The sequence below is a fragment of the Megascapheus bottae genome, chromosome 15 (assembly GCF_031878675.1).
Source record: "Megascapheus bottae isolate mThoBot1 chromosome 15, mThoBot2.hap1, whole genome shotgun sequence".
Taxonomy (NCBI): Eukaryota; Metazoa; Chordata; class Mammalia; order Rodentia; family Geomyidae; genus Megascapheus; species Megascapheus bottae.
Window position 1 is genome coordinate 25,627,306 of NC_143523.1, and position 25,111 is coordinate 25,652,416.

The 25,111-nt window shown below is 38.8% G+C and overlaps 2 protein-coding genes across 3 annotated transcripts in view; both read right to left on the minus strand.

Moving 5' to 3' along the window:
* The window catches only part of Cc2d2b (coiled-coil and C2 domain containing 2B), an 81,599-nt gene extending 65,897 nt beyond the window's left edge, over window positions 1–15,702 (minus strand). For both annotated transcript variants that reach the window (XM_090346170.1, XM_090346169.1), the window contains exons 1-7: window positions 15,597–15,702; window positions 11,997–12,061; window positions 9,876–9,921; window positions 5,162–5,232; window positions 3,064–3,147; window positions 362–551; window positions 50–186 (exon numbers count right to left, since the gene is read on the minus strand). In XM_090346170.1, the coding sequence (XP_090202296.1) occupies window positions 50–186; window positions 362–551; window positions 3,064–3,147; window positions 5,162–5,232; window positions 9,876–9,921; window positions 11,997–12,038 (570 nt within the window). In that variant the 5' untranslated portion in view covers window positions 12,039–12,061; window positions 15,597–15,702. The remainder of the gene's footprint in view (window positions 1–49; window positions 187–361; window positions 552–3,063; window positions 3,148–5,161; window positions 5,233–9,875; window positions 9,922–11,996; window positions 12,062–15,596) is intronic.
* Window positions 15,703–16,978: 1,276 nt separating this feature from the next.
* Entpd1 (ectonucleoside triphosphate diphosphohydrolase 1) overlaps window positions 16,979–25,111 on the minus strand; it is a 90,762-nt gene continuing 82,629 nt past the window's right edge. The window contains exons 9-10 of the mRNA XM_090346172.1: window positions 21,427–21,564; window positions 16,979–18,857 (exon numbers count right to left, since the gene is read on the minus strand). Coding sequence (XP_090202298.1) covers window positions 18,651–18,857; window positions 21,427–21,564 — 345 coding nt within the window. The 3' untranslated portion in view covers window positions 16,979–18,650. The remainder of the gene's footprint in view (window positions 18,858–21,426; window positions 21,565–25,111) is intronic.

Sequence of the window (25,111 nt, forward strand, 5' to 3'; positions counted from 1 at the left end):
ACATGTCATATACTATTAACTGGTTTAATATGTTCACTGGTGCACTTGCCTCTTCTAGTTTAACTAGGCGATTTTCCATTTTGTTGCAGATCGTTTTATGTACTTCTGGCTTTCTCTGAATATAGAATCCTTCATCTTCTAAAATGCGTGGCATCATATCTTTTGGTAGCTTATACGTGCTGGCCACTTAACAATAAAAATTAGATATCAATTTAGATTCCAAAATAGAAGAAATATAGCATTAGTGTAATTTTGGATCAATATTTTTAATTTATCCAGGATACAAAGAAGTTATTATATTATACATATTATAACATGATCCATGGATAATTTTTAACATTTTATTGGAAAAGAATATTACCTGGAGAACTACTTGGCACAAAAATATTTGTCTGCTGTTTTTCTTTTTGCTCTCGATTATCTTCATATTCAGCAGCTTTTACTTCAAGCAAATCAGTAAAAATCACTTCTTCCATAAAATCTTCATCTTGGCTTTCAGCAATATTTTGAAAATTATCACCAAGTTTAGAGTAACTATCTTTTACTGATCTCTGTTAAATATCAAAATGAAAAATAAGTCTACATGCTTGTTTCAACGATTCATATGCAGGTAAATGAAATGCACTTGGAATTTTATTTTTGCCAGTTCTAGGGCTTGAACTCAGGGCCTGTTTGTGAACTTTCTCAAGGCTAGAGCTCTATACCACTTGAACCATAGTATCACTTCTGACATTTTCTGTGTAGGGGATCAAGGAATTGAACCCAGGGCTTTCATGAAAGCTTGGTAAGAACTCTATTATTAGGCTCCTAGCCTCTGTACTTGGCATTTAAGATCACATGCATCATTGATGTGACGCTTTTTGACATTCATCAAATATTGATTAAATTCCTAATATATTCTGGGAAGAAACAGACAAAGAAGCAGATGATAAGAAAAATAACATAGGATAAGGCGAGGAAGGCAGAGAGTATTGAGCTAGGTAGGTTGAGAGCTACTATTTTAAATAGGATTGTCAGACACAGAATCATGTATCATCCAAATAGACACCATACTAAAGGATAGAGGCTAGGAGAGCTTCCCAAGCAGATAAACAACTAGAAAGACTAAGGTAAGAGTGTGTTGTAAGTAAGGAACAACTCTAGTGTGGCTGGAGCTAGTTGAGAAAGGAGGAAAACAGAGGAAATTGCCTTAAAGAATCTTCAGCTTTTAAGTAATAAACTATAAGAAAGTATACTCATTTTAACAGAATTGCTTTGACTACTTCTTGATATGGAAACTCAGCTCTATAGGCAACAGTAAATACAGAAGACTTTGGCAGTGATTCAGATAAGATGTAATGGTGGCTTAAAGTAGGGTGAAGGTGGCAAAAAGTGGATCAGAGAATGAATATGTTAAAGGTAGAACCAACAGAATTTATTATGAATTGGATATAAAGCATTAGAAGAAGAGAGGATTCAAGGGTGACACTAAAGTTTGGCTGAATAATTCAATTCACTACTATAATGTATTTATATAAAACGGTGTGCCTGTGTTTGAGCATAAGCACTTGATAAGAGTGTATGCAGGAGCCTGAGGAACCCTTAGGCTGGGCTATATCCTGCAATGTCTCCAAGAAACAAAGCTGGGTGCCAACGACCTTTAATCCTAAATTACTCAGGAGCCCCGACAAACAAATCCTTTAAGACTTATCTTCAATTCTGTAACAAAAAGCTGGAATAAATGCATGGCTCAAATGGCAGAATTCCAGCCTTGAGTGAAAAAGCCACGTAAGGGAGAGCATGAAACCCTGAGTTCAAGCCCAAGCTCCAATACACACACACACACACACACACACACACACACACACACACACGCTCAGTGTCATCAGATTTTTACTGCAGATAACCGTCAAGAAGAGCAAAATCAGAGCCAGATCATCTCTTCTCCAATTGTGAGAATTCTGAGGAACAATTCATAGGTGAAAAAGCCGGCATAAGCATGATGTATGCTACAAGGTAAAGCCCCAGTATCATGTGGTAGAGCACTTGCCTAGCAAGCAAAAGCCCTGAGATCAATCCCTAGGACAGCACCCCACTAAAAAAGTAACATGGAATGAAAGTATTGGGGCAGAAGGCAATGACTGGGAAGTAAGCTGGAAGGTAAGTGGTGTTCAAGAGAGACATGAAAGAAGGATTTTAGGGAAATTGCTAGAGGTGCCAGATGTTAGGGGAAAGCATTGGGAATTAGAGGTCATAGGTGGCCAAGACTTTAGAAAACCTTGGAGTTTTGAAAGCATAGAGAAATTGGAGAGCATTACAGGAAAAGATACAAACAATGAGGTGAGTGAGGCAGACAAGTCATTAGGAGATGGAGCAAGGGAAGGGTAATGGAAGAATGGACAAGCAAAGAGCAACAGGAGACTGAGGAGTTTGAGAGGTACGGGGAAGAACTGATAGTTCTTGGTCTAGTTGGTCTGAGAAAGATGACGATTAGGGAAACTGTGAGAAGTGATGAAGATCATGGAGCACAAAATAGGATATGTGGAGAGGACAGGAACAGCAGAAGGAAGAGAAGTTACTGGCTCTAGGGCTAACACCTTGCATAGCCTAGCTCTGTGTAAGTTCAACTTTTCTCCATCAGTTTCCTCATCCAACACCTTAAAGGATTTCATAAGGATTGACTGACATATTGTACTTCAAGAACTTTAACCATCTTTAACATCCAGTAGGTACTCAAATGTTGGGTATTATTATAATGAACACTTTCTCAATTTGAAGTGACGGTATAATAATAATTTTCTGGGTCAGTATTGTGGTCTAGTGGTAGAGTGATTGCTTGGCATGCATGAAGGCCTGGGTTTGATTCCTCAGTACCGCATACACAGAAAAAGCTGGAAGTGGTGCTGGGACTCAAGTTGCAGAGTGTTAGCTTTGAGTAAATGTGCTCCAGGACAGTGCTCAGGCCCTGAGTTCAAGCCCCAGGACTAAAACATTCTCTCTCACTCAAGCATTTCATTTTATGTCATAAATAAAGAGGTGTTTATTGAGAAAGGAAGGATGTAGGAGGGAGGGGAATAAATCAACCTGTTCAGAAGACTGGCTCAGAGCAGACCTTTCTTCATTACTCAAAATGAAAAATGAAAGACCTTCATCCAACAAGATTTCAGTCTGTGGATTGAACAATTATAAATCATTATTCAGTAAAAAATATTCCTTTCTAACATGAAAAGTAATATTATTAAAAATCAAGAAACAGCAGCAGGACTGTACTTTTTATCATTTTTTATTAGTATGTGAGTTTGTTTGCCAGTCCAGGGCTTGAACTCAGGGCCTGAGCACTGTCCTTGGGCTTTCTCAAGGCTAGAGCTCTACCACTTGAGCCACAGCACCACATCTGGCTTTTTTTCTATTTATGTGGTACCAAGGAATTGAAACCAGGTCTTTGATGCATGCTAGGCAAGCATGCTACCACTAGGCCAAACTCCTGGCCTCAGTATGTGAGTTTTTATGGCTATTTTAATGTTCTGATAACTACAATAAAACCCAAACAAAATAGAGCCCAAATCTTCATCTCTCCAAACAATACCTCATCATTCTAATGCAAGTATTACAAATATTACCTACTGTGGACATGGTGGACATACCTGTAATCCAAGCTACATGGTAGACATGTGTAAGAAGATCGTGGTACAAGACCAGCCTTGCACAAAAAGCAAAAGACCCTTATGGAAAGTAATTGAGAGGATAAAAAGGCTGGAGTGTGGCTCAGGTAGGAGAATATAAGCACAAGGCTCCAACTTCAAACTCTAGTCCCAATACACACACACACACACACACACACATACACACACACACACACACACAGAGAAAGAGTATAACCATATTACCTCTCAATTTGATCAAAATGCTGTGCCACATCAAAATTTTCTCCTCCCTATTTTTAGGTGTCCTCCTGTACACATCTGTTTACATATAACCTAAGTAACTAACATATTTCACCATTTTAATGGGCATTCTTAGTTATAAACTTGATAAGATCTCATTTTTTCAAGGCTGCAAAGTCTGAATCTCTGAAATATAAATTGCATTACTTCTTTCTTATATCCATATATTAAAATGAATGGTTTAGAGTTTGGCCTAGTGGAAGAGTGTTTGCCTAGCATGCATGAAAACCCAGGTTCGATTCCTCAGTACCACATACGTAGTGGTGCTGAGGCTCAAGTGGTAGCCTAGAGAAAGTTCAAAGACAGTGCTCAGGCCCTGAGCTCAAGCCCAGGACTGGCAAAAAGAAAAAAAAAAGAAAGAAAAGAATGGTTTAGAAAGAATTCAACTCTATAATATAAAGTAAAAATCAAAGTCACTAGAAATTAAAATTTTCATGGGAAACAGGACTGTGGCTCAAGGGGTAGGGAGGTATCCTTGAGCTGAAGAGCTCAGGGACAGCACCCAGGCCCAGAGTCTAAGCCCCACAACCTACAAAAAAAAAAAGAAAGAAAGGAAGGAAGCAAGCAAGCAAGAAAGCAAGGAAAGGAGTGGGGGAGGGAAGGAAGGAGGGAGGGAGAGAAGAAAGAAAGACAGTGAAGAAAAAACTGAAGGAAACTCTGAGAAGATAGACCTTCCATTTCATAAAGTAGCAGACTTGTGAAAATGATTACACATTCAATGCAATCTCCATCAAAATCCCAATGACATCCTTCATAGAAATGGAAAAAAAATCCTAAATTTAAAAGATTATCCAAATAGCAAAAGCAATCCTGCACAAAAAGAGAAATACTAGAGGAATCACAGAATCTGACTTCAAATTACACTACAGAACTATTGGACAAGGAATTAACAGGCTGGGTATATTAGGAGCTCAAAAAATTAAACACCAAACAAACAAAAGAACAAGCAATATAATTAATAAATGAACAAATGAAATAAAGTTTTTAAAAGAAGTAAAAGTAACCAATGACCACAATGACCATAACAAAAAAGGTTTATTACACTCCATATTTCATACGCAACTGAGGCATATGAAAACTGGATTTTTAAAAACTTTTTTGTGTCTGTTTCTCTTTTGGTACTAGGGATTGAACCCAAGACATTGCACTGGCTGGACAAGCGCTTTGTCACTGAGCTATATCCCAGCCTGAAAACAGTTGATATTGTTGTTGGTTTTTTTCTGAAAAAGAAGCATTACCTTAGTACTTTTTAGCTTTCCTTTTACTTTGCCTCTCAGTATCTTTGTTATATTTTGACTGCCTTCTGCATCTGAATCAGAAAAAATAATATAGTACACATCATTATATTATAATTAATCAGCAAATTATCTGTGAAAGAATTTAATTGCATGTATTTTTATTGACACATATTAAGTTGAGGAAGAGGGACACTTGAACTCAGAGCTTGAGCAATGTCCTTGAGCTTTTTTGCTCAAGGTTGGCATTCTATCAGTTGAACCATAGCTTTACTTCTGGCTTTTTGGTGGTTAACTGGAGGTAAGAGTCTCACAGATATTCCTGTTCAGGCTAACTTTGAACTATGATCCTCAGATCTCAGCCTCCTGAATAATTAACATTATGAGCATAAGCTACTGATTCCTAGCTTTTAAGACAATTTGAATGGATTTCTTGATTCTATTTTTATACATGCTTATAAAGAATTCCAACTGAACTCACTCCCATTTACCCTCTATTTTATTCATTTTTCTATCTCCTCTCAGTATTTCCCATCTGCAAGCATTCCCTAGTTTCCATGTGTTATTTTTTTTTAAGATTTACATTTTGTCTGTGAGAAAGAACATGCAATATTTGTCTTTCTCAATCTGATTTATTTCTCTCAACATAATGATCTCTGGTTTCATTCATTTTTCTGCAAATGATTTAATTTCATTCTTTACTGCTCAATAATGTTCTCTGTGTAGACATATCACATATCCTTTGTCATTTATCAGTAATAAACAACTAAGCTAACTCTACGATTTGGTTGTACTAATTTACATTCCAACCAACAATGTATAGGAGTTTCTTTTCCCTGAATTTGTTGTTTTCTTGGGGATAGCCATTCTGACTAGGGTGAATGAAATCTCAGGGTTGCTTTGATTTGCATTTCCATTATGGATAAGGATATCAAACTGTTCTTAATGTATACATTGGCCATTTGAACTTCATTTTTAATAAAAGTATCAAAAAATACATTGGAAAAGACAGTATCTTCAACAAATGATATTGGAAAAAGCATGCAGAAAACTGAAACTAAATCTTGATTCTACAAAAAATAGTTCTAAATGGATAAAGATTTACTGTGAGACCTGAAACTGTAAAACGACTAGAAAATATAGAAAAATACTTGAAGATGCTGGCAAAATAACTTTCCAAATAGGATTCCAACTGGTCAGGCATAAGGCCAAGAATTGGCTACTGGAATTGCATCAAATTGCATGCATTTCTTTTCTGTTTTTCTTTTTTGCCAGTCCTGGGGCTTAAACTCAGGACCTGGGCCCTTTCCCTGAGCTTCTTCTGCTCAAGGCTAGCACTCTACCATTTGAGTAACAGCACCACTTCTGGCCATTTTTTTTATACGTGGCACCAAGAAATGAACCCAGGGATTTGTGCATGTGAGGCAAGCACTCTACCACTGGGCCACAATACTGGTACCAAAAATCACATGCATTTTTCTAATCATCATGACAATAATGAAGACTAGGTCATTGCTTAAAACCCAATGGATGCCTCTTCCTCCTTCTCCCCCCCCCCTTTTTATTTTTGCCAGTCCTGGGGCTTGAACTCAAGGCTGTCCCTGAGTCTCTTGCTCAAAGCTAGCTCTCTACCACTTAAGCCACTGCACCAGTTCCAGCTTTTTCTGTTTATTTGGTACTAAGGAATCGAACCCAGGACTTCATGTAAGCACTCTACCACTAAGCAATATTCCCAGATCCCTTTCTCCTTCTCATCTGAAATGAAATTTTTTTTGGTCAGCAGTGGGGCTTGAACTCTGGGCTTGCTCGCTATCCCTGGGCTCTTCAGCTCAAGGTAGCACTCTACCGTGTTGAGCCACAGCGCCACTTCCAGTTTTCCTGTGGCTAATTGGAGATAAGAATCTCATAGGCTTTTGTGCCCAGGCTGGGTTTGAAACGTGATCTTCAGATCTCAGCCTCCTGAGTAGGTAGGGTTACAGGTGAAAGCCACCAGCACTGGGCGTGAATACTTTTATCTATGGTGAATTATTTTTCTTTTATGACATCTTCACTGTCTGCCACCTTCTTTTGCTATTTCTAAGCAACTGGTCAGTTTTTATTTGTAGACAGACAAAAAACCTTTAAATAAAAAATATAAAGCTCAGCGAAATCAATTTTTGCTTTTTATTTCGTTAGAGAAAATAACGTTCTACAAGAACATTCCTATTGTATATACACAGATATTAAAGTCAAGTTATTTTGACTTCATTAAATTGGAATGGAAAAAGGAATCTAAAAGGAAAAAGATAATTTTCTAGGCTCCTATTTAAAGTCTTTTGTATAGTCAGCATAATATATCTCATCTCTACTTTGGCTAGCTCTTAGAGAAAATCAGTCTTGTAGTCATGAAGAAGGCTTCTACTTATGTGCCATGTTTTATTTTCTCTTCATCCAGTGTATGATTAAATGAATGGATCAATAAAGACAGGGTTGCATTTTGCTTTTTCTCTTCCATTGAATCCTTAAAGGTAGTATATGTAGAAATAAAAGGCGGCTAAAGAAATAAATCTTTATAGTCTTAAGGGGAGTATTCCTTTGTATAATTTAAAAATTACTCGTCAAATTGTTATTATTGTATTCCTAGACTTTAGAATGACAGATAGCACACAAAGGTAGTCAAAAATTTTTTGCTGAATGCAAGAACCAGAGATCAACCACTTATTACTATTTATTTATTTCAAGTCCCCCAAGACTGTGAGCTTTTAGAAGTGGATTCTGTATGTATCTTTAAATTCCAATACAGTATCAGCCAATCACTATAGAATTCTCCATGTTTATGAAGAGGGTAAAAATAGAACTTATCTTTATTACATGAATTTATTGTTTTTCTTTTAAAAATTTTTTATTGTCGGGGTAATGTATAGTTGGGTTACAGTTACATTCGCCAGGTAGTGGGTGCATTACTTCTCACATATTGATACCCCTCCTCATGGATGAATTGATTTTTAATGTATTTCTTTATGTTCTCTGTATTATTTCAGAAGCTTTTGTTTTTAAACTCATTCAAGAACTTGAAGTGGGTGCCAGTGGATCACACTTAGAATCCTAGCTACTGAGAAGGCTGAGATCTGAGGATCATGGAACAAAGCAAGCCCAGGCAGAAAAGTCCATAAAGTCAATAAACTACTCAGAAAGAGCAAGAAGTAGTGCTGTGGCCTAAGTAGTAAAGTGCTAGCCTTGAGCACAAAGAAGTTAGGGACAGTGCCTACGCCCTTAGTTCAAGTCCCAGGACCAGCAAAAAAGAAAAAAAAAAAGAGAACTTGAAACTCTGCATAAAAATAATCATTGAATGTGGGTATTAGATCCAAACAATACAAGAGCGAGGACTCAATAATTGCATACCCAATGCTATGGACATGGTATTAGAAATATAAACATAACTACATAGACATAAAAACCTATGACTCTATAGATATAATGTTTTATTTCATAAATATGTATCTATGATATACAAACCCTTAGCCTAATTTTGATTAAGTTCTAAAAACTAAGTGCCAGTGATTGTATATAGAGATTCCCTTCTTGAGCACTTGTTTGTTAAACATGTCATTTGAAATATGATATAAAAATCAATGTTAATAAATTCTTTAATTAAAAAAATAATCATTGACATCTTAAAAAAAACACCAAAGGGCTGGGAGTTTGGCTTAGTGGTAAAGTGCTTGACTAGCATGCACGAAGACCTAGGTTCAATTCCTTGGTACCACATACATAGAAAAAGCCAGAAGTGGTGCTGAGGCTCAAGTGGTAGAGCTCTAGCCTTGAGAAAGTCCAAGGACAGTGCTCAGGCCCTGAGCTCAAGCCCAGGACTGGCAAAACAAAAACAAAATCTCTGATCAAACACTGGACACTTAGATGGACATGTAACAGTAACCCCCTTGTACATTTTTTTTTGTTTTGCCACTGTCCTTCGACACTTTTTGCTCAAGGCTAGCACTCTGCCACTTGAGCCACAGCACCACTTCCAGCTTTATCTGTGTATATGGTACCGAGGAATTGAACCCAGAGTTTCGTGTATGCTAGGAGAACACTACCATTAGGTCACACTCTCAACCCTGTTTACAACCTTTGAAGCTCAGAAAAAAATGTATGTACAAGGTATCATGTGAAACTCTTTGGAAAAACTAATATTTACATTAAAAGGGGAGGCAGGAGTATAGCCTAGTGGTAGAATGCTCACCTAGCTTGCCCTGGGTTCAATTCCTCAGTACCACATATACAGAAAAGGCTGGAAATGGTGCTGTGGCTTAAGTGGCAGAGCACTAGCCTCGAGCAAAAAGTATCCAAGGAGTTCAAGCCCCAGGCCTGGCAAAAAAAAAAAAGAAGACAAAAAGAAAGTGAAGCAAGGGCTGAAGTAGAAGTACCATTGCCAGTGGGGGCCAGTACAGAAGGGTAATATGGCTGATGTGCTTGCTGTATTTTATATGCATGTATGAAAATGAAACTGTTCTAAGAGAGAGAGGATGAAGGAGAGTGTAAGGAGTGTGAGACTGATCAGGGCACATTACAGGTTTCTATGGAAGGGTCATAAAGAAACACCTCTTATATAGCTAGTATGTGCTAATAAAAATAATAACAAAAAGGGATATTCCCAAATTCGGATTATGAAATACTTATCCAATAACTGGATAAATAATATTAAACATATAAAAATGATTGTAGTATACTTATGGAGAACCTTTTGAGAGATGTTTGTCCACAATACTATTTGTTTCTTCTGATTCCTGCAAAATAAAAGCAGAGAGTGTTAACTTGTATTTTTTTGTCATTGAACATCTTTACATCAGCTTATGGTACTATCATTCTCTTTTAAATGCTAATTTATACCCTTGGCTTATTTTCTTAAGTTTCATCTTTTTCATTTGTATGAGCTCTTTATATATGTAAGATTTTTAAATTAAGAAATTACTCTTGAGCCGGGAGTTTGGCCTACTGGTAGAGTGCTTGCTTAGCATGCACAAAGACCTGGGTTCAATTCCTTCTTACCACATACATAGAAAAAGCTGGAAATGGTGCTGTGGCTCAAGTATTAGAGCTCTAGCCTTGAGAAAGCCCAAAGTCAGTACTCAGGCCCTGAGCCCTAGGACTGGCAAATATATATATATTCTTTATACTATCAGAAAAGATCTTTTAATGACAATTCAGTGGTTAGTTCTTAGTGTTCATGAATTACCTACTTAATGCATCTTTCAAGAGAGCCAAATGAGACCAGGCATATATGGAAACACTATGAAAATTCAACACTTTGCTAGTGTTAGTTATTATTTCATTGATTCTTCTGTAGCATGTGACAATTTTTTTTGCCAGTCCTGGGCTTGGGCTCAGGGCCTAAGCCTGTCCTTGGGTTTTCTCAAAGCTAGAACTCTACCACTTGAGCCACAGCATCACTTTTGGCTTTTTTCTATGTATGTGGTACCAAGGAATTGAACCTAGGTCTTCATGCATGCTAGGCAAGCACTCTACCACTAGGCAAAACTCCTGGCCTGCATGTGACAATTTTGAACATCATTTCCTGGGAATCTTCTATATTTTTGACCTCTGTTTTTCCATTGCTTATCTCCTATATCTATCAGTGATCATATTTCTTCTCCACTGACTGACTGAAGGTAGGTACATTCTGAGGCTCTGGAGATGTACTATGAACTTCTCAATCTGTATCTTCAGCTTTGACTACTCTTGTGACATAGAAACCATATTTCTCATGGCCTCCTGGTAATTCTAATCAAATATCCTATCACTGCTAAAAAGTCAGTATGTTGGTGAATATGTCTTTCTATGATTTTAAATCTCTGGGCTCCAGTCACCTATACTGGGAATTAAGCCCAGGGTATTGTGAATGTTAGGAAGTAGTTCTACTTCTTCTATCATGCCCCAGCCTTTCTTTGTTTTATAGTTTGTCAGATAGTCTTGCTAATTGTACCCTGGTGGGCCTCAAACATTCACTCTTCCTAATAGCTGCACCTCTTGAGTAGATGTGAAGCCTATGTATTCTAAAGTGAAATATTCTAGCAATGTTAAATTCTCCTTAGAGTGATACAGAGTCTCTGAATTTGGTTTTAGCTTTAAATTTAAGAAATTACAGTACTCGGAGAGTTGGCAGGGGAAGGAAAGTGGGAGGAAAACAAGGGAGGGGACAATGTTTGACAAAAAATTACATATGCAACTATAATCCCTCTATATATCTTTTTAAAAAAATTCTAAAGACGTTTGAATTGTACACACTAGCATGCACCTAGAGTGAATCTTTGCATGGAAAAAAACATGACAGTAATAGTCCAGCCTATAGATTTTCTGGAAGAACTTCAAAGTCCATCAACAGTTCCTTCAGCACACTTTAAATCTACTGAATAGATGGGCCGGTAGTGTTGCCTGGCACTTGCCTAGCACGTAGGAAGCCCTTGGTTTGATTCCTTGGTACCACTTACACAGAAAAGGCTGGAAGTGGTGCTGTGTTTCAAGTGGTAGAACACTATCCTTGAGAAAGCCCAAGGACTGGCAAAAAAAAAAAAAGATAAAAAATCATTTCAGTTCCATTGTGAAAAATGATAGATAATTAAAATTAACTATCAAGGGACACTGTGAAGCCCATGCCTTATGGGATAAAACCACCAGATGAAAAGAAACAGGGAGTTCAAGCCCTATGACCACCACCACAAACAACCATAATCATTTGACAAAAAAAAAACACAGAAAGCAAATGATTGCAAGTAAAAATTACCTTTAGAAAAACTTACATCTTAGTAAAATTTATTGCTGTAAAAACACATAGAAATCCTTTTCAGCTTCATTAATACTTTACCTTTTTAAAACTATCTTCTCTTCTTTTTGAGACACTTTTCATGATGGTTCTTTCATTTATACTTTCTAAGTAAATAAGAAATATTCTTAAAAATCATGTTAAAGAAGATTAGAATTGAGATATAAAGGATGAAAGGAAAGATTTCTAATTTAACTAGAAATAAAACAAAGAAACAATCACCTTTAATATTTAATATTTAGTGTGTTATTCACCCTTAGTATGTAATAAAATTTCTGGTTAATGTAAAACAACATACAAAAGGAATACAGTACAATAATTGGGAAGGGAAAATGTTATATTTGTGGATGGTGGGTAAAAACGAAGACTTAATAAAAAAAAGTTAAGTGATAATACAAGTAAATGCATTTGTTTGTGTGTGTGTGTACATGTGTGTGCCAGTCCTGGTACTTGAACTCAGGGTCTGGGTACTGTCCCAGAGCTTCTTTTTGCTCAAAGCTAGCACTCTACCACTTGAGCTACAGCATCACTTCCAACTTTTTCAGAGTGGAGTACTGGAGAGTCTCATGAACTTTCTTGCCTAGTCTGGCTTTGAGCCTCAATCCTTAGATCTCAGTCTCATGATTAGCTAGGATTATAGGCATGGGCCATGATATGGCAGCACCATGATATAATATGATATCATGGTAAAAAAATCACTTCTAAACTACAAGTTTGCCATCCTTCTCTTTCCTCCTTCCTCTCTCCTTTGTATTTTTGCAACATTGTAGTTTAAACTCAGGTGCTTCTTGCCAGGCAGGTGCTCTTCCACTTGAACCGCTTCTCTAACAATTTTTGCGGTTTTTACTTACTTTTCATATAGGGTCTTATGATTTTTTTTCTCAGGGCTTGCCTGAGACCATCATCTTTCTATCTATGCTTTCCACATAGCAAAGGTCTGTAACATCATACTTGGCTTATTTGTTGAGGCTGGGAGTCTTATTTTTTGCTGGGGCTGGCCTCAAACTATTGTCTCTTCCAAGTAGCTGGAATTACAGATGTGAGTCCAGCTTAGAACAGCAATTTTAAAAAGACCTGTAAATTTTGTCCAGGAACACATTTTATGGTAGTAAAGTTGTTAATAGTTTATCAAATCATCAAACAAAACACTACTACCCAAGATATGGAAATATTCATCCTTCATTTGCTGTCCTGAGGATGTTCATTTATTATCCCACATAAGAATTAAGGTAAGCAGAGCTGAGGATAGTAGTGCACACTTCTGATCTTATCACTCAAGACCACAAGGCGTGAATTCAAGATCACACAGGTAGTCAGTGAGAACTAGTTCAAAAATGTTTTAAGATAACATTTTCTACAAAATTGCAGATAGAGATTAAAATTCATTTGATATATGGAAATCTCCTTCTTACAGCAACTCAACTTATTAAAAACACACTTGCTTCAATAGTTAAATCCAATCTTGTGAATATACAATTTTTGCAGTAAAAGCTTTTTCTAAAAGGTAAGACAATTAGGAATTCATTACTTTTTTTTTTTTGCCTGCCCTGGAGCTTGAACTCAGAGCCTGGTCACTGTCCTTGGACACATTTTTCTCAAGGTTAGCACTTTAACCACTATTTCTGGCTTTTTCTGTGAATATGATACCTAGGAATTAAACCCAGGGCTTCAAGCATGCTATCTGAGCACTCTAGCACTAGGCTACCCTCTCGGCCAGGAATTCATTACTTTTTCTTCTTTTTGGGGGGCCTGAGCACTGTCCTTGGGCTTTCTCAAGGCTAGTGCTCTACCACTTGAGCCAAGTACCACTTCCGGCTTTTTCTATGTATGTGGTACCGAGGAATTGAACCCAGGTCTTCATCCATGCTAGTCAAGCACTCTACCACTAGGCCAAACTCCCGGCCCCAGAAATTCATTTCTTTTTAAAATCATAAGACCTGGAAGTCCATAAAGTCAAACCATGAGAAAACTAGTAATTCATTTAGCTTTTTCAGATCAACAGCAAGCAGTAGGCAATTTTATTTGTATAAAAATGTTTGACTTTTCTTACTATTTGGAAACATCTAGGTTTGGCTAATTACCTAGTAACCTATTAAGATAATACTTGAAATTTCCTAAAGTCTGCTTTATGTTGTATGCAAATTTAACATTCAAATAGAAATGCATCACTTACAAAGTGATACATCATTGTGAGACATCAAAAAATCAGGTATTGGTTTGAAGCTTTAGAAATATTTGAAGAACAGAAAGTAAATCCAAGTTTTTTTATTAAAGAATTTATTAACATTGATTTTTATATCCTATTTCAAATGACGTGTTAAATAAACAAGTATTCAAGAAGGGAATCTCTATGTACAGTCACTGGCAAAATCCAAGTTTTTGAAAAGCTCAAAAATATGGCTGGAGTGGTGCACAGTGACTTATGCCTGTAGAGATGGAAGTTCTCCAATATTTCTCTCTCAGCTAATAAAAGCAAGGTGTGATGGTGTGTACCTGTTATCCTGCTACATATAAAGTATAAACAGGAGGATCACAGTATAGGCCTGCCTGGGCATAAAAACAAAGTCCTATTTCAAAAGTAACTAAAATAAAAAAGGGCTTGAGTGTGGCTTAAGGTAAAGTGCCTGCCTAGCAAGCACAAGGCCCTGAATTCAATTTCAGTATGCCTTCTATCACAAATAATAGTTGTATAGTAGATATGTTTTTAGACAGGCTTGCCTCAAAATGTTCAAACTGTAGTTCTGCATGCATTATTTATTAATGATGCTCCTTTGGAAATAGAGATGATAAATCCTAAAATCTTTTACTATCAACATGATGATAGCACAAGAAATTTCACTGTGGATTTTTTCTGTATATTTTCATGTTTTCAATAAAAATTTATGTGGAAATAGGTTTCAAAACTGCTTCGTTTTGAAATATTATCCGTAATACAATGCAATGTACTACCTACAAGTTAATGACAAAAATTATTAAAAAGTATTAATTCACAGAGAAATCTCAATTATGACATCTAGGAATTAAACATGATGTCTAATTTTTAAATTTTATCCTAAAGAGGCATTTGTGTCTCTGTGTACTCACGTTCAAGTGGTAAGAAATTCAATCTCAAAGCTCCCTCTCAAAGTGAGGCTGCGAGGCACTCATGTCATTTCCCCATGTAAGAGACTTACCACTGATCTTCAACATAAACTTCCCAGTATGATTAAGTTCTTATACACACACACGATGTGTGCATGAATATATGTACATATTTCCTGTTAGCCTCCATTTTATGATTTTTTTAATACAATTTCTCCTAAAGGAGCACATGCCATGTTTCAAACTTTTCATCTTCTGGCAAGTTGTCCTCACTCTGGCTCTTGAATCCCTTACAATGTTATTACAGTCTTCCTTGCAAGTTCACCCTTCTGCTTCTAACGTGCGGATGAGGACAAGGGCATGGACCACGCCCAGCCAGGTGCAAATCCCACGCAGGCGCTTTGCAACTCTATCGCTTCCCCACGGGACTGCCTGGCCGCCATCTTGTGTGGCTCTGACCCTAACGGATGAGAAAATCCTCTGCGCTCAACTCACTCCTGGCCGCTGATTTTCCCACATTAAAGGGTTCCATCCTGGACTAGGAAGATTATGGAGACCTACCAGACTGCACGACTTTCACTGATAGCGCGCGTTGAAGTGCCTGGCAAGTGAAGGAAGGGCACACCACGTTCGGGGAGTAGGAGAAAGCCACAACCAGCTGCCGGGAACCTCGGTACTGGGCATGCGCAGAGTGGTCCTCAGGGAGCCTGGGAGCATGCGCAGATCAGTTTCAGGCAGTATGGGAATCCTGGCGCATGCACAGTGAAGTTTTTGAACTCCTTTGCCTGAGTTTGTACCTTTGTGAACCACCTTCATCCTGAAAGGAGGCAGTGGGTTGTGGTAAAGCTGGGGCCTTAAGGGACCGCAGGGGTTGCATTGCTCTGCCTTCAGTTATAGAAGAGCCTGAAAGTGGGTTTCCTGCCAAGGGGGAGAAGGGACCTGCAAAGAATGTCTCCCTCCTTACCGGGAAAGTAGTGGGCCCAGGCGCCTGCTGAGGCGCAGGGGTTGCCAAGGGCAGGCGTGCTGCAGTGCCTTGGCTGGCTGGCAGCCACCATTCCTATTTGGCCCTGTTGAGGGTTAAAGGGTATGTGGAGGGAGGGTAGGGCTGTGCATGGATTTCTGTTGACCTGAGTGCGGCATGTACAACAGCCCTCTCCATGTAGATATGGTGCTCTAAATATTTGAGTTACATCCTCAGCCTGAGTTTTGCTGGATATTTTGGAGATGAAATCTCAGGAGTTTTCTGCACTGGTTGGTTTCAAATTTATCCTCAAGATGTCAGCCACCTGAGTCATGAGCCATGGTGCAGGGCTAAACGTTTTTTTTTTGAGTGTTATGTAACATGGTTGCTCATGTTAATTAAAATTACTTAATAAATGAAATCACTTCCCTTGTCTATTCTTTGCCCCTGTCCTTATCCCAAGCTTTATAGAATGAGTGAAATGTTAAGTGTTTTGACACTTATTCTGGGAAATTGGACTAAAATGAAATTAGGAAACTTGCTAGCAAGTGAGCTTGTATGCTTCCTAGGCAAGTTGCTCTAATACTTGACCCCTTTTTGATATTTTACATTCCTACAAGACTTTTGTTGTTGTTGTTATTGTGTTGGGCATTAAGTTAGCAGCTGGGTGCTGTCCTAAGCATTTTTGCTGAAGATAAGCACTTTTTTTTTTCCAGCCCTGGGGCTTGAACTCAGGGTCTGAGGAGTTATTGAGGAGATTGGGAGGCTGAGATCTGAGGATCAGAGTTTAAAGCCACCAAAAAACTCAAAGTGTTCTAGCCTCAAGCACAAAAGCTCTGGGATAGCATTCAAGCACTATGTTCTAGCCCAGAATTGGTACGTGTGCGCGCACACACACACACACACACACACACACACACACACACAGTACAGTCAATACTACTAGAAGGAAAGTTTGAACATGTCTTAGTTTGGCTTCTGATTCTTTTTTTTTTTTTTTTTTGCTAGTCGTGGAGCTTGAACTCAGGGCCTGAGCACTGTCCTTGGGCTTTTCTCAAGGTTAGCACTCTGTCAGTTGAGCCATTTGACCACTTCCAGCTTTTTCTATGTATGTGGTACCAAGGAATCGAACCCCCGTCTTCATGCATGCTAGGCAAGCACTCTTACCACTATGCCAAACTCCTGGCCCCTCTGATTCTTAATAATAAGGTCCAGTAAATTCAACTGTGAATCAGAAAAGAAAAAAAATTCACACAGCTTTAATAAATTTATATTCACCAGCTTTTATAAAAAATGACTTGATTGTTCAAGAGATACAGGGACATTTGGCTTTTAGTTTGTAGGAGAGCTTGCTTTCTGCATCAGCTCAGCAATCAGTCCTTGGATCAAGAAATGGACAAGTTGCCTGGATAAGGTGAGATTAATACCATACTCAGTCCTGCTCAACAGGTAACTTGCTGCGATCCTTAAAGGAAAGGATAGGGTCTCTTCTTGTCTTCATGAGAAAGTCCATAGACATGTCTCCACAAAACATTCTGTAAAGGAAACAAAGCTCATGCTTGTGCAACAGAGATGAGAACAATGCCTTCAGATTTGGTTCATGGCACAGGAGAAAAGTGTGCCATTCCACCTTAGTGCCACATTCTCACTAAATCAAACCTTAGGATAATGTGGCATGGCTTTAAAATTCAATGAGCTATCTTTGTGGTAGAGTTGATTAGCACATTTCGCTGTCAGCTGAAAGGACTGTGAGAGCCAACTACTTGGTGAATAAGTGTTATGAAGCAAAAGAGTGATATTTGCAAAACATTGTAGGTATACTAAATACTGCTCAATGTACTGAATGAATGTTAGGATAGTGAAATTTAAGTTATGTGTGTTTTAAGATAAAAAAAACAAAACTTGAAAAGATGCATTGGAGGTTGTATTTTTCCTGACCCTGACTCATAACTGAATTTTTCCCTAATATCTACAACTTAATGTTCTCTTATATCTAAATACTTGTATATGTATCTTATATTTTTTTAATCTGTGGTCCAAGAGTTTCACCTAGTAGCTTCTTGGTCTCACCCAGGAAAATATAATTAATTGATATGCCAATTTGAAGGGACTGCAGCCAATTTTAAGGGTATTGGCTCCACAAACATAGGTTTCCTTGCAAAACTCTTTGGCTAAGGCTGAGACTCATGTCTGATCTTTCCAAAGGCATTATATGGCTTTTTTAATATAAGAAGGAAGGAGGGTGAGAAGGATTTATAAAGATTATGAGTGAGTCAGTTTCTAAGGTTCTTCTTCTGACAACCTTAATTCCCAGCATGGAACTCAGTACTCTTACTTCTTTTAGACAAAATCAGTATTGTTCTTTTATAAAGCAAAAATCATGAATAGTGGCAGATCTTTATAACCTACACAAGCACAGAGTACAAAGGAGAAAGAAGTGACTGAGAAAGACAAGATACAATATCTGCCAGGAGGCTCATGAGGTTAGCGAAACACTTCCCAAGGAAAGGCTTCAGTGAAAATGAAGGAAGCCTCTGGCTAGAACAGACTGGCCCTGGAAGGATAACCTTGCATTCTGCTACCTGGAGGAAAGTGCTCCTTGGGCAAGTTTTTTGATTTTTCTTATTCCAGCAAGCAGATTTCAGCTGCTCCTGCTATACCATTTCTTTCCAGAAGTAGGAAGGCTTGTTACAGATAAATATGCCTGTGATGAACACTGCAACCAGGATCAAGGAGAAGAGGACCATGAGGAAGATGTAAGTGGAATGTGGGAGACGTGCAGATGATGGTTGCTCAGCAGGGATCATGTTGGTCAGATTCAGCATGTAGCCCAAAGTCCACCCAGCATTGCTGCCCTGGACCTGCAAAGAGTGCAAAGTCAGCTATTTGTATTCCAAGGAGTTAGTCTAGTTTACACACAACTCTATCCAGAATGTGAGCAAACAAAAGGACAGAAAGTACCCTATTCTCAAAACACAAGTTATATTCTTTTTTTTTTTTTTTTTTTTGGCCCCTTTCTCTTTCTGGCCCCGCTCTCTCAGGCCCCGCTTGCTTCCGCCCCGCTCGCTCCGGCCCGGCCCTGCTCCTGGCTTGCTCTGGCCCCGCTCGCTCCGGCCCGGGTCGCTCCCGCACGCTCCTGGCCCCGCTCGCTCCGGCCCGGCTCGCTCCCGCCTCGCTGGCTCTGGCTCGGCTCGCTCCCGCATGCTCCGGTCCTGCTCGCTCCGGCCCGCTCGCTCCTGCTCGCTCCGGCCCGCTCGCTCCGGCCACCGCTCGGTTGGGCTTTTTTTGTTCACTTCAGCTCAGCTCGCTTCTTTCGCTTCTCTGTCGCCGTCGCAGTCTTGTCTCTGCCACTTTTCCGGTTTGGTTGTGTCTCGTCTCTGCCACTTCCGGCTTGGTTGTGTATGTGGGATACCGAGGAATCGAACCCAGGTGTTTGTGCATGCTAGGCAAGCACTTTAACCGCTAGGCCAAACTCCCGGGCCCAACACAAGTTATATTCTATGCTAGGCAAATGATTGTGAGGAAAATGGCAGCCAATGATATTTACTACTTGTTTCCAAGTTCAAAAAGGAGTATGGTAAATGGGTTCTACTTGGAAGAACTTATTTAAATAGACCTTAGCATTCTTGCTTTATTGTTTACACCAATAGGGTGGGAATAGGAGGTTTCAGGAAGCAGACAAAAGATGAGGAAATAATTGTCCTAGCTTTTACCATCTTTGCCAGGCCTAGAAACTAATCCAGATAAGCCCAGGGCTTTACCAGTGAAAACTTGGGTAATAATCCCAACAAGTTAACATTACTTCATGGAAGTTATATGACTACAAGTGCAAGAAAAGGATTCTCAAGTTATAGAACATGCTCGGGCCAGACACTGGCTCAGGCCTGTAATCCCAGCTACTCAGGAGGCTGAGATCTGAAGATCAAGGTTCAGAGCCAGCCTGAGCACTAACATCCATGTGACTCTTATCTACAATTAACCACCAGAAAACCGGAAGTGGCATTGTGGCTCAAGGGTAGGGCAGTATCCTAGAGCTGAAGAGCTCAGGGACAATGCCCAGGTCCAGAGTTCAAGCCTGACAACTGACAAATAAATAACCAACCAAAAAAATATGCTCTGACCCTGCTAGATGCCTAGGAATAATTTCCAATCACCTGAGAACTTACTGGACTATAACTTGCCTTTGAATGGTAATTTTGGAAGTGGTTAGTTACATGAGCTGTGAATGGTTATAGTAGAAAGATTAGAAGTGCACATAAACCTAAAAAAGAAAATTTAAGCCACCCATGCTTCAACTCTCAGAACTTGGTTCTGTTATCATTTTGTGGCATACCTTTTTCTCTCTCAGCATGAAAAAATGGGAATTAAGCTTTCTATAGAATAATTGTTACTATCTTTGAACAATTCTTCATGTCTCCAGATATTTCTATGCCATTATTAATGTCATGAACTGCTCTTTACACACTTTAAATATTTAGAAATTCTACAAATGGAGTAATTGGAAATGATGTGTCCATTTTTAGACGCTTAACACATTTTGTCAATCTCCCAAAAGATTGTATCAGTTTACACTCCAGCTAAAGCTATGTGGACATTCTTTCCTCTAAACCCCTTCTAGCATTAGGAATTTCTTATTTGCAATGCTTTAATACTTAGTTTTGCTTGAAATTACCATACTTTAAAAGGGGACAAAATATTTTTGCCATTACTGGATAAAGGCTTAAAAACATTGCTCTTGATACTATGAATCAAGTCTGTCCCACAGCTGAGTTGGCTTCTTCCGGACTTCTGCTAGGCACCGTTTCTAAGTGACACCCTCATTCACGGCCATTCCTTCTCTTCTCTCACACGGAACTTTCATATTAGTCAGCCTTGAAGCTAACCAATAAAGCTTTTGTTTCTCATCTGGGAGTTTGGCCTAGTGGTTAAAGTGCTTGCCTATCATGCACAAAGACCTAGGTTCGATTCCTCTGTACCACATGCATAGAAAAAAGCCGGAAATGGTGCTGAGGCTCAAGTGGTAGAGCTCTAGCCTTGAGAAAGTCCAAGGACAGTGCTCAGGCCCTGAGCTCAAGCCCAGGACTGGCAAAAAAAAAAAAAAGCTTTTGTTTCTCATAAGAAACTATGATAATTAGTCCAGAAGTGTTGTTACATTGCTTTAGTATCTCAGTTTTTGTTTTAGAAGAATTTGTCATTGTCCCACCGGCAGAAACACAACAGAGAATGCAGTTAGCTTCCCTTAGGTGCGAGTAGCTGGGTGATATTTCCAGAAGGGCATGAAACAGAATTCCAATTTGCATCAGAAGTGGAATGACAAAACAGGACACTAGGCCAAAACTTCTATCAGATTGACTCCAATCTTTTTTGAGCCCAAAGCGTCTACAATCAACACCACCCAACCTCCATACAGCCAATAGGTACTCAAATTACCTTGCCCATAAAATGAATTTGCTCCCAGGAATCATTTGTGAAATGATAGCCTTGCAGAAGAAGGGAGAGGATGTAGGCACCAGAAAAGCAGTATTCACTCAGATATTTCTCCTTTATTTCAGGAAAAGATGTCTTTACCTAGAAGTGAAGTGAAGGAAATTATCATACCGGCACAAAAGAATCTCTTTATGGCTCTTTTTGTTACTATTAGACCTGAGAAGAAGAGTAGCAAACTCCCAGATCATGTGGCCCTGAGGGTTGGCATTACCAGAAGCATTGGGAAGGATGCTGTAGAGGTTTTCTTTTTCTTTTCTTTTCTTTTTGCCAGTCATAGGGCTTGAACTCAGGGTTTGAGCACTGTCCTTGGACATTTTTTGTTCAAGGCTAGCACTCTGCCACTTGAGCCACAGTGCTACTTCTGGTTTTTTCTGTGTATGTGGTGCCAGGGATTCAAACCCAGGGCTTCATGCATGCTAGGCAAGCACACTACCACTAGGCCCACTCCCCGCAGAAGTTTTCAATTTATGGTATCCTACAGAAGCACTTTATCCTTAAGAGCTCTATATATTAATAAGTAGGTGATCTAGGGAAAAAAAAGTTTTTCCTGTGGTATAGTGGGTTTAAAAACAATTTCAGTATCTCCATCATTTAATAATATTATTCTACTTAATGTATTAATGTACAATTAACTAATGAAAGTCATTTTTAGCAGCTGGAAGTTTGGCCTAGTGGTACAGTGCTTGCCTAGTATGCATGAGATCTGGGTTCAATTTCTTGGTACCACATACATAAAAAAGCCAGAAGTGTTGCTGTGGCTCAAGTGGTAGAGTGTTAGCCTTGAGGAAAGCCCAAGCACTGGCAAAAAAGAAGAAGAACAAGAAGGAGGAAGAGGAGGGGGAGGAAGGGAGGGAGGGGGAGGAGGGGGAGGAGGGGCTGGGAGTTTGGCCTAGTGGCAGAGTGCTTGCCTAGCATGCATGAAGACCCAGGTTTGATTCCTTGGTACCACATACACAGAAAAGCTGGAAGTGATGCTGTGGATCAAGTGATAGAGCTCTAGCCTTGAGAAAGCCCAAGGACAGTGCTCATGCCCTGAGTTCCTGCCCCAGGACTAGCAAAAAAGACAAGACTCTATGGGCCACTCATTACACATACACATAAGGCCCTGCCTTCAGTCTCCCAAAACACAAAATAGAAGACAATAACAAGATAAAAGATAACAAATGGGGGACCAAGAGTTTGGCCTAGTGGTAGAATGCTTGCCTAGCATGCAGGAAGACCCAGGTTCAATTCCTTGGTACCACATAGAAAAAAGTCAGAAGTGGTGCTGAGGCTCAAGTGGTAGAGCTCTGGCCTTGAGAAAGTCCAAGGACAGTGCTCAGGCCCTGAGCTCAAGCCCAGGACTGGCAAAAAAAAAAATTTTTTTTTAATTTTAAAAAATTTTAAAAAAAGATAACAAATAGGGAGCCAGGAGCATGGCCTAGTGGTAACATGCTCACCTAGCATGCACGAAGCCCTGGGTTTTATTCCCAGGAACCACATACTCAGAAAAAGCTAGAAGTGGCACTGTGGCTCAAGTGGCAGAGGGCTAGCCTTGAGCAAAAAGTGTCCAAGGACAGTGCCCCAGCCCTGAGTTCAAGCCTCAGAAATGACAAAAGAAAAAAAAAAAGATAACAAATGTTAGTGAGGATTTAGAGAAAAGAGAACTCTTATATGCTAGTAATAGGAAGGCAAATCAGTACAGCCAGGTGCTAGTGATTCACGCTTATAATCTTAGCTCCTTAGAACTGAGGATTTTGGTTTAAAGTTAGCCTGGGCAGGAAAGTACAGGAGACTCTTATTTACAGTTAATTACCAAAAAAAAAAAAGCCAGAAATGGAGCTGTGACTCAAGTGATAGAGTATGAGTTTGGGCAAGAAATCTCAGGGAAAATGCCCAGGCCCTGAGTTCAAGCCTCCAAAGTAGCAAAAACAATCCTTCATAATGAAACTCATTATTTAATATAATTAATATATGCTAAATGTGATCAGAAATAGTGGTTATAGAGACTGGGGAAGTACAGAGTAGGGAAGGATTAGGAGAAGTTTGCAAATGGGTACAATGTCATATACAAGTAGGAATAAATTTTGGTGTTCCATTAGGAATAAGCTCTGGGTACAATATCACACACAAATATGAATAAATGCTAGTGTTCTATTTTGTATAGTCAGTAGATTACAAAATTTAATATAGTACATATTTCAGAAATTCTAGGAAAGAGGTTGTATGTTTCCACCACAAATGTATTATGTTTAAGGTAGAGGATATGCTCATTTTTCTGATCTGATCATTTTACCATATATATTCAATCTCTCTGTATATACATTGGAAATATCATACTCTACTATATAAAAATACAGTTATATATCAACCAAAAAGAAAAGAAAAAGAATTTTTAAAAACAAGAGCAAAGATGATTGGGAAGGTTGAGGGGAGGGAAAAGGGGACAAAAACATTGGAAGGGATATCAATGTACAGTTATATATCAGCCAAAAATAAAAGAAAAAGGAGTTTTAAGAACAAAAACGAATTAACGTATGATGGAGGTAGGAGAACAAAAGCCATTGGGTGTTATTCTCTAGTAATTATTGAGACAATCATGGTAAGCAAACTTAGTTCTGTAACTGCATTTTTCACATTAAAAGTTAAAATGAAATGCATGATGATATTTTACTCCTTGACTTACTCAATGCAGCATTTTTAATGTAAATAAAATAGCACTGGACATCTACCTATGTATATGGTTACCTGGGTTCTATCTATTTTTTATGTAAACTATTTTGTTTTTGGCAAAAAGTGAAAGTGAAGCCTCTGTGCAGGTTGCCCTTGAATTTGCTCTGGTAAAGGCTGAGATCCAGTTTCTTCTTATGAATAAAAGGGACCTGTTTTCAAAAAAAAAAAAAAAAGCAAAGATGTCTGGGAGTGGTGAGGGGAGGGAAAGGGACAAAAACATTAGAAGGGGTATCAACGTTCGAGCAGTAATGCTCTCACTACCTGACAAATATAACTATAACCCCTCTATACATTACCCTGACCAAAAAAAAATATCCAAGAATATTCAGTATAAACACTGGAGTTCCTAGAGGAAGAAATAAAAGGGATCCAAATAGGAAAAGATGATATGCAGATAATGTGATTCTATGTGGAGGTAACCTAAGGACTCCACCCTAAAACTTGTAGGGCTGATAAACATCTTCAATAGCAAGATATAAAATCATCACACAAAAACCAGCTTTTCAAATATCAACAATAAAAGATGGAGAAGGAAATTAGAAGACTACCATGCACAATAGCCTAAACAAACAAAAATAAGCCCACCAAGGAATAAACCTAACCAGGAAAGAAGATACCAGGAGATAGAAAGACCTCCCACATATTCATCAAACTGACTGAAGTAAGGTAGGGGATGGGTTTCCATGGTGTAACCCCTTTGAGTAATTAGCAGGTTAACCAGATGGACATATGGAGAAGCTGAACATATGAGGGGAAAGGGGCTAAGTGAACAGAGTAGATTAATGGAGAGAGGAACAGTAGGTGAATGTAGTCATAATACTTAATGCATATATGTGAAAATGGGACTAGGAAATTTGAGATGTATGGAGTGGTAGGGGCATCACTGAAAAAGATGCATTGTACACATAAAATGGAC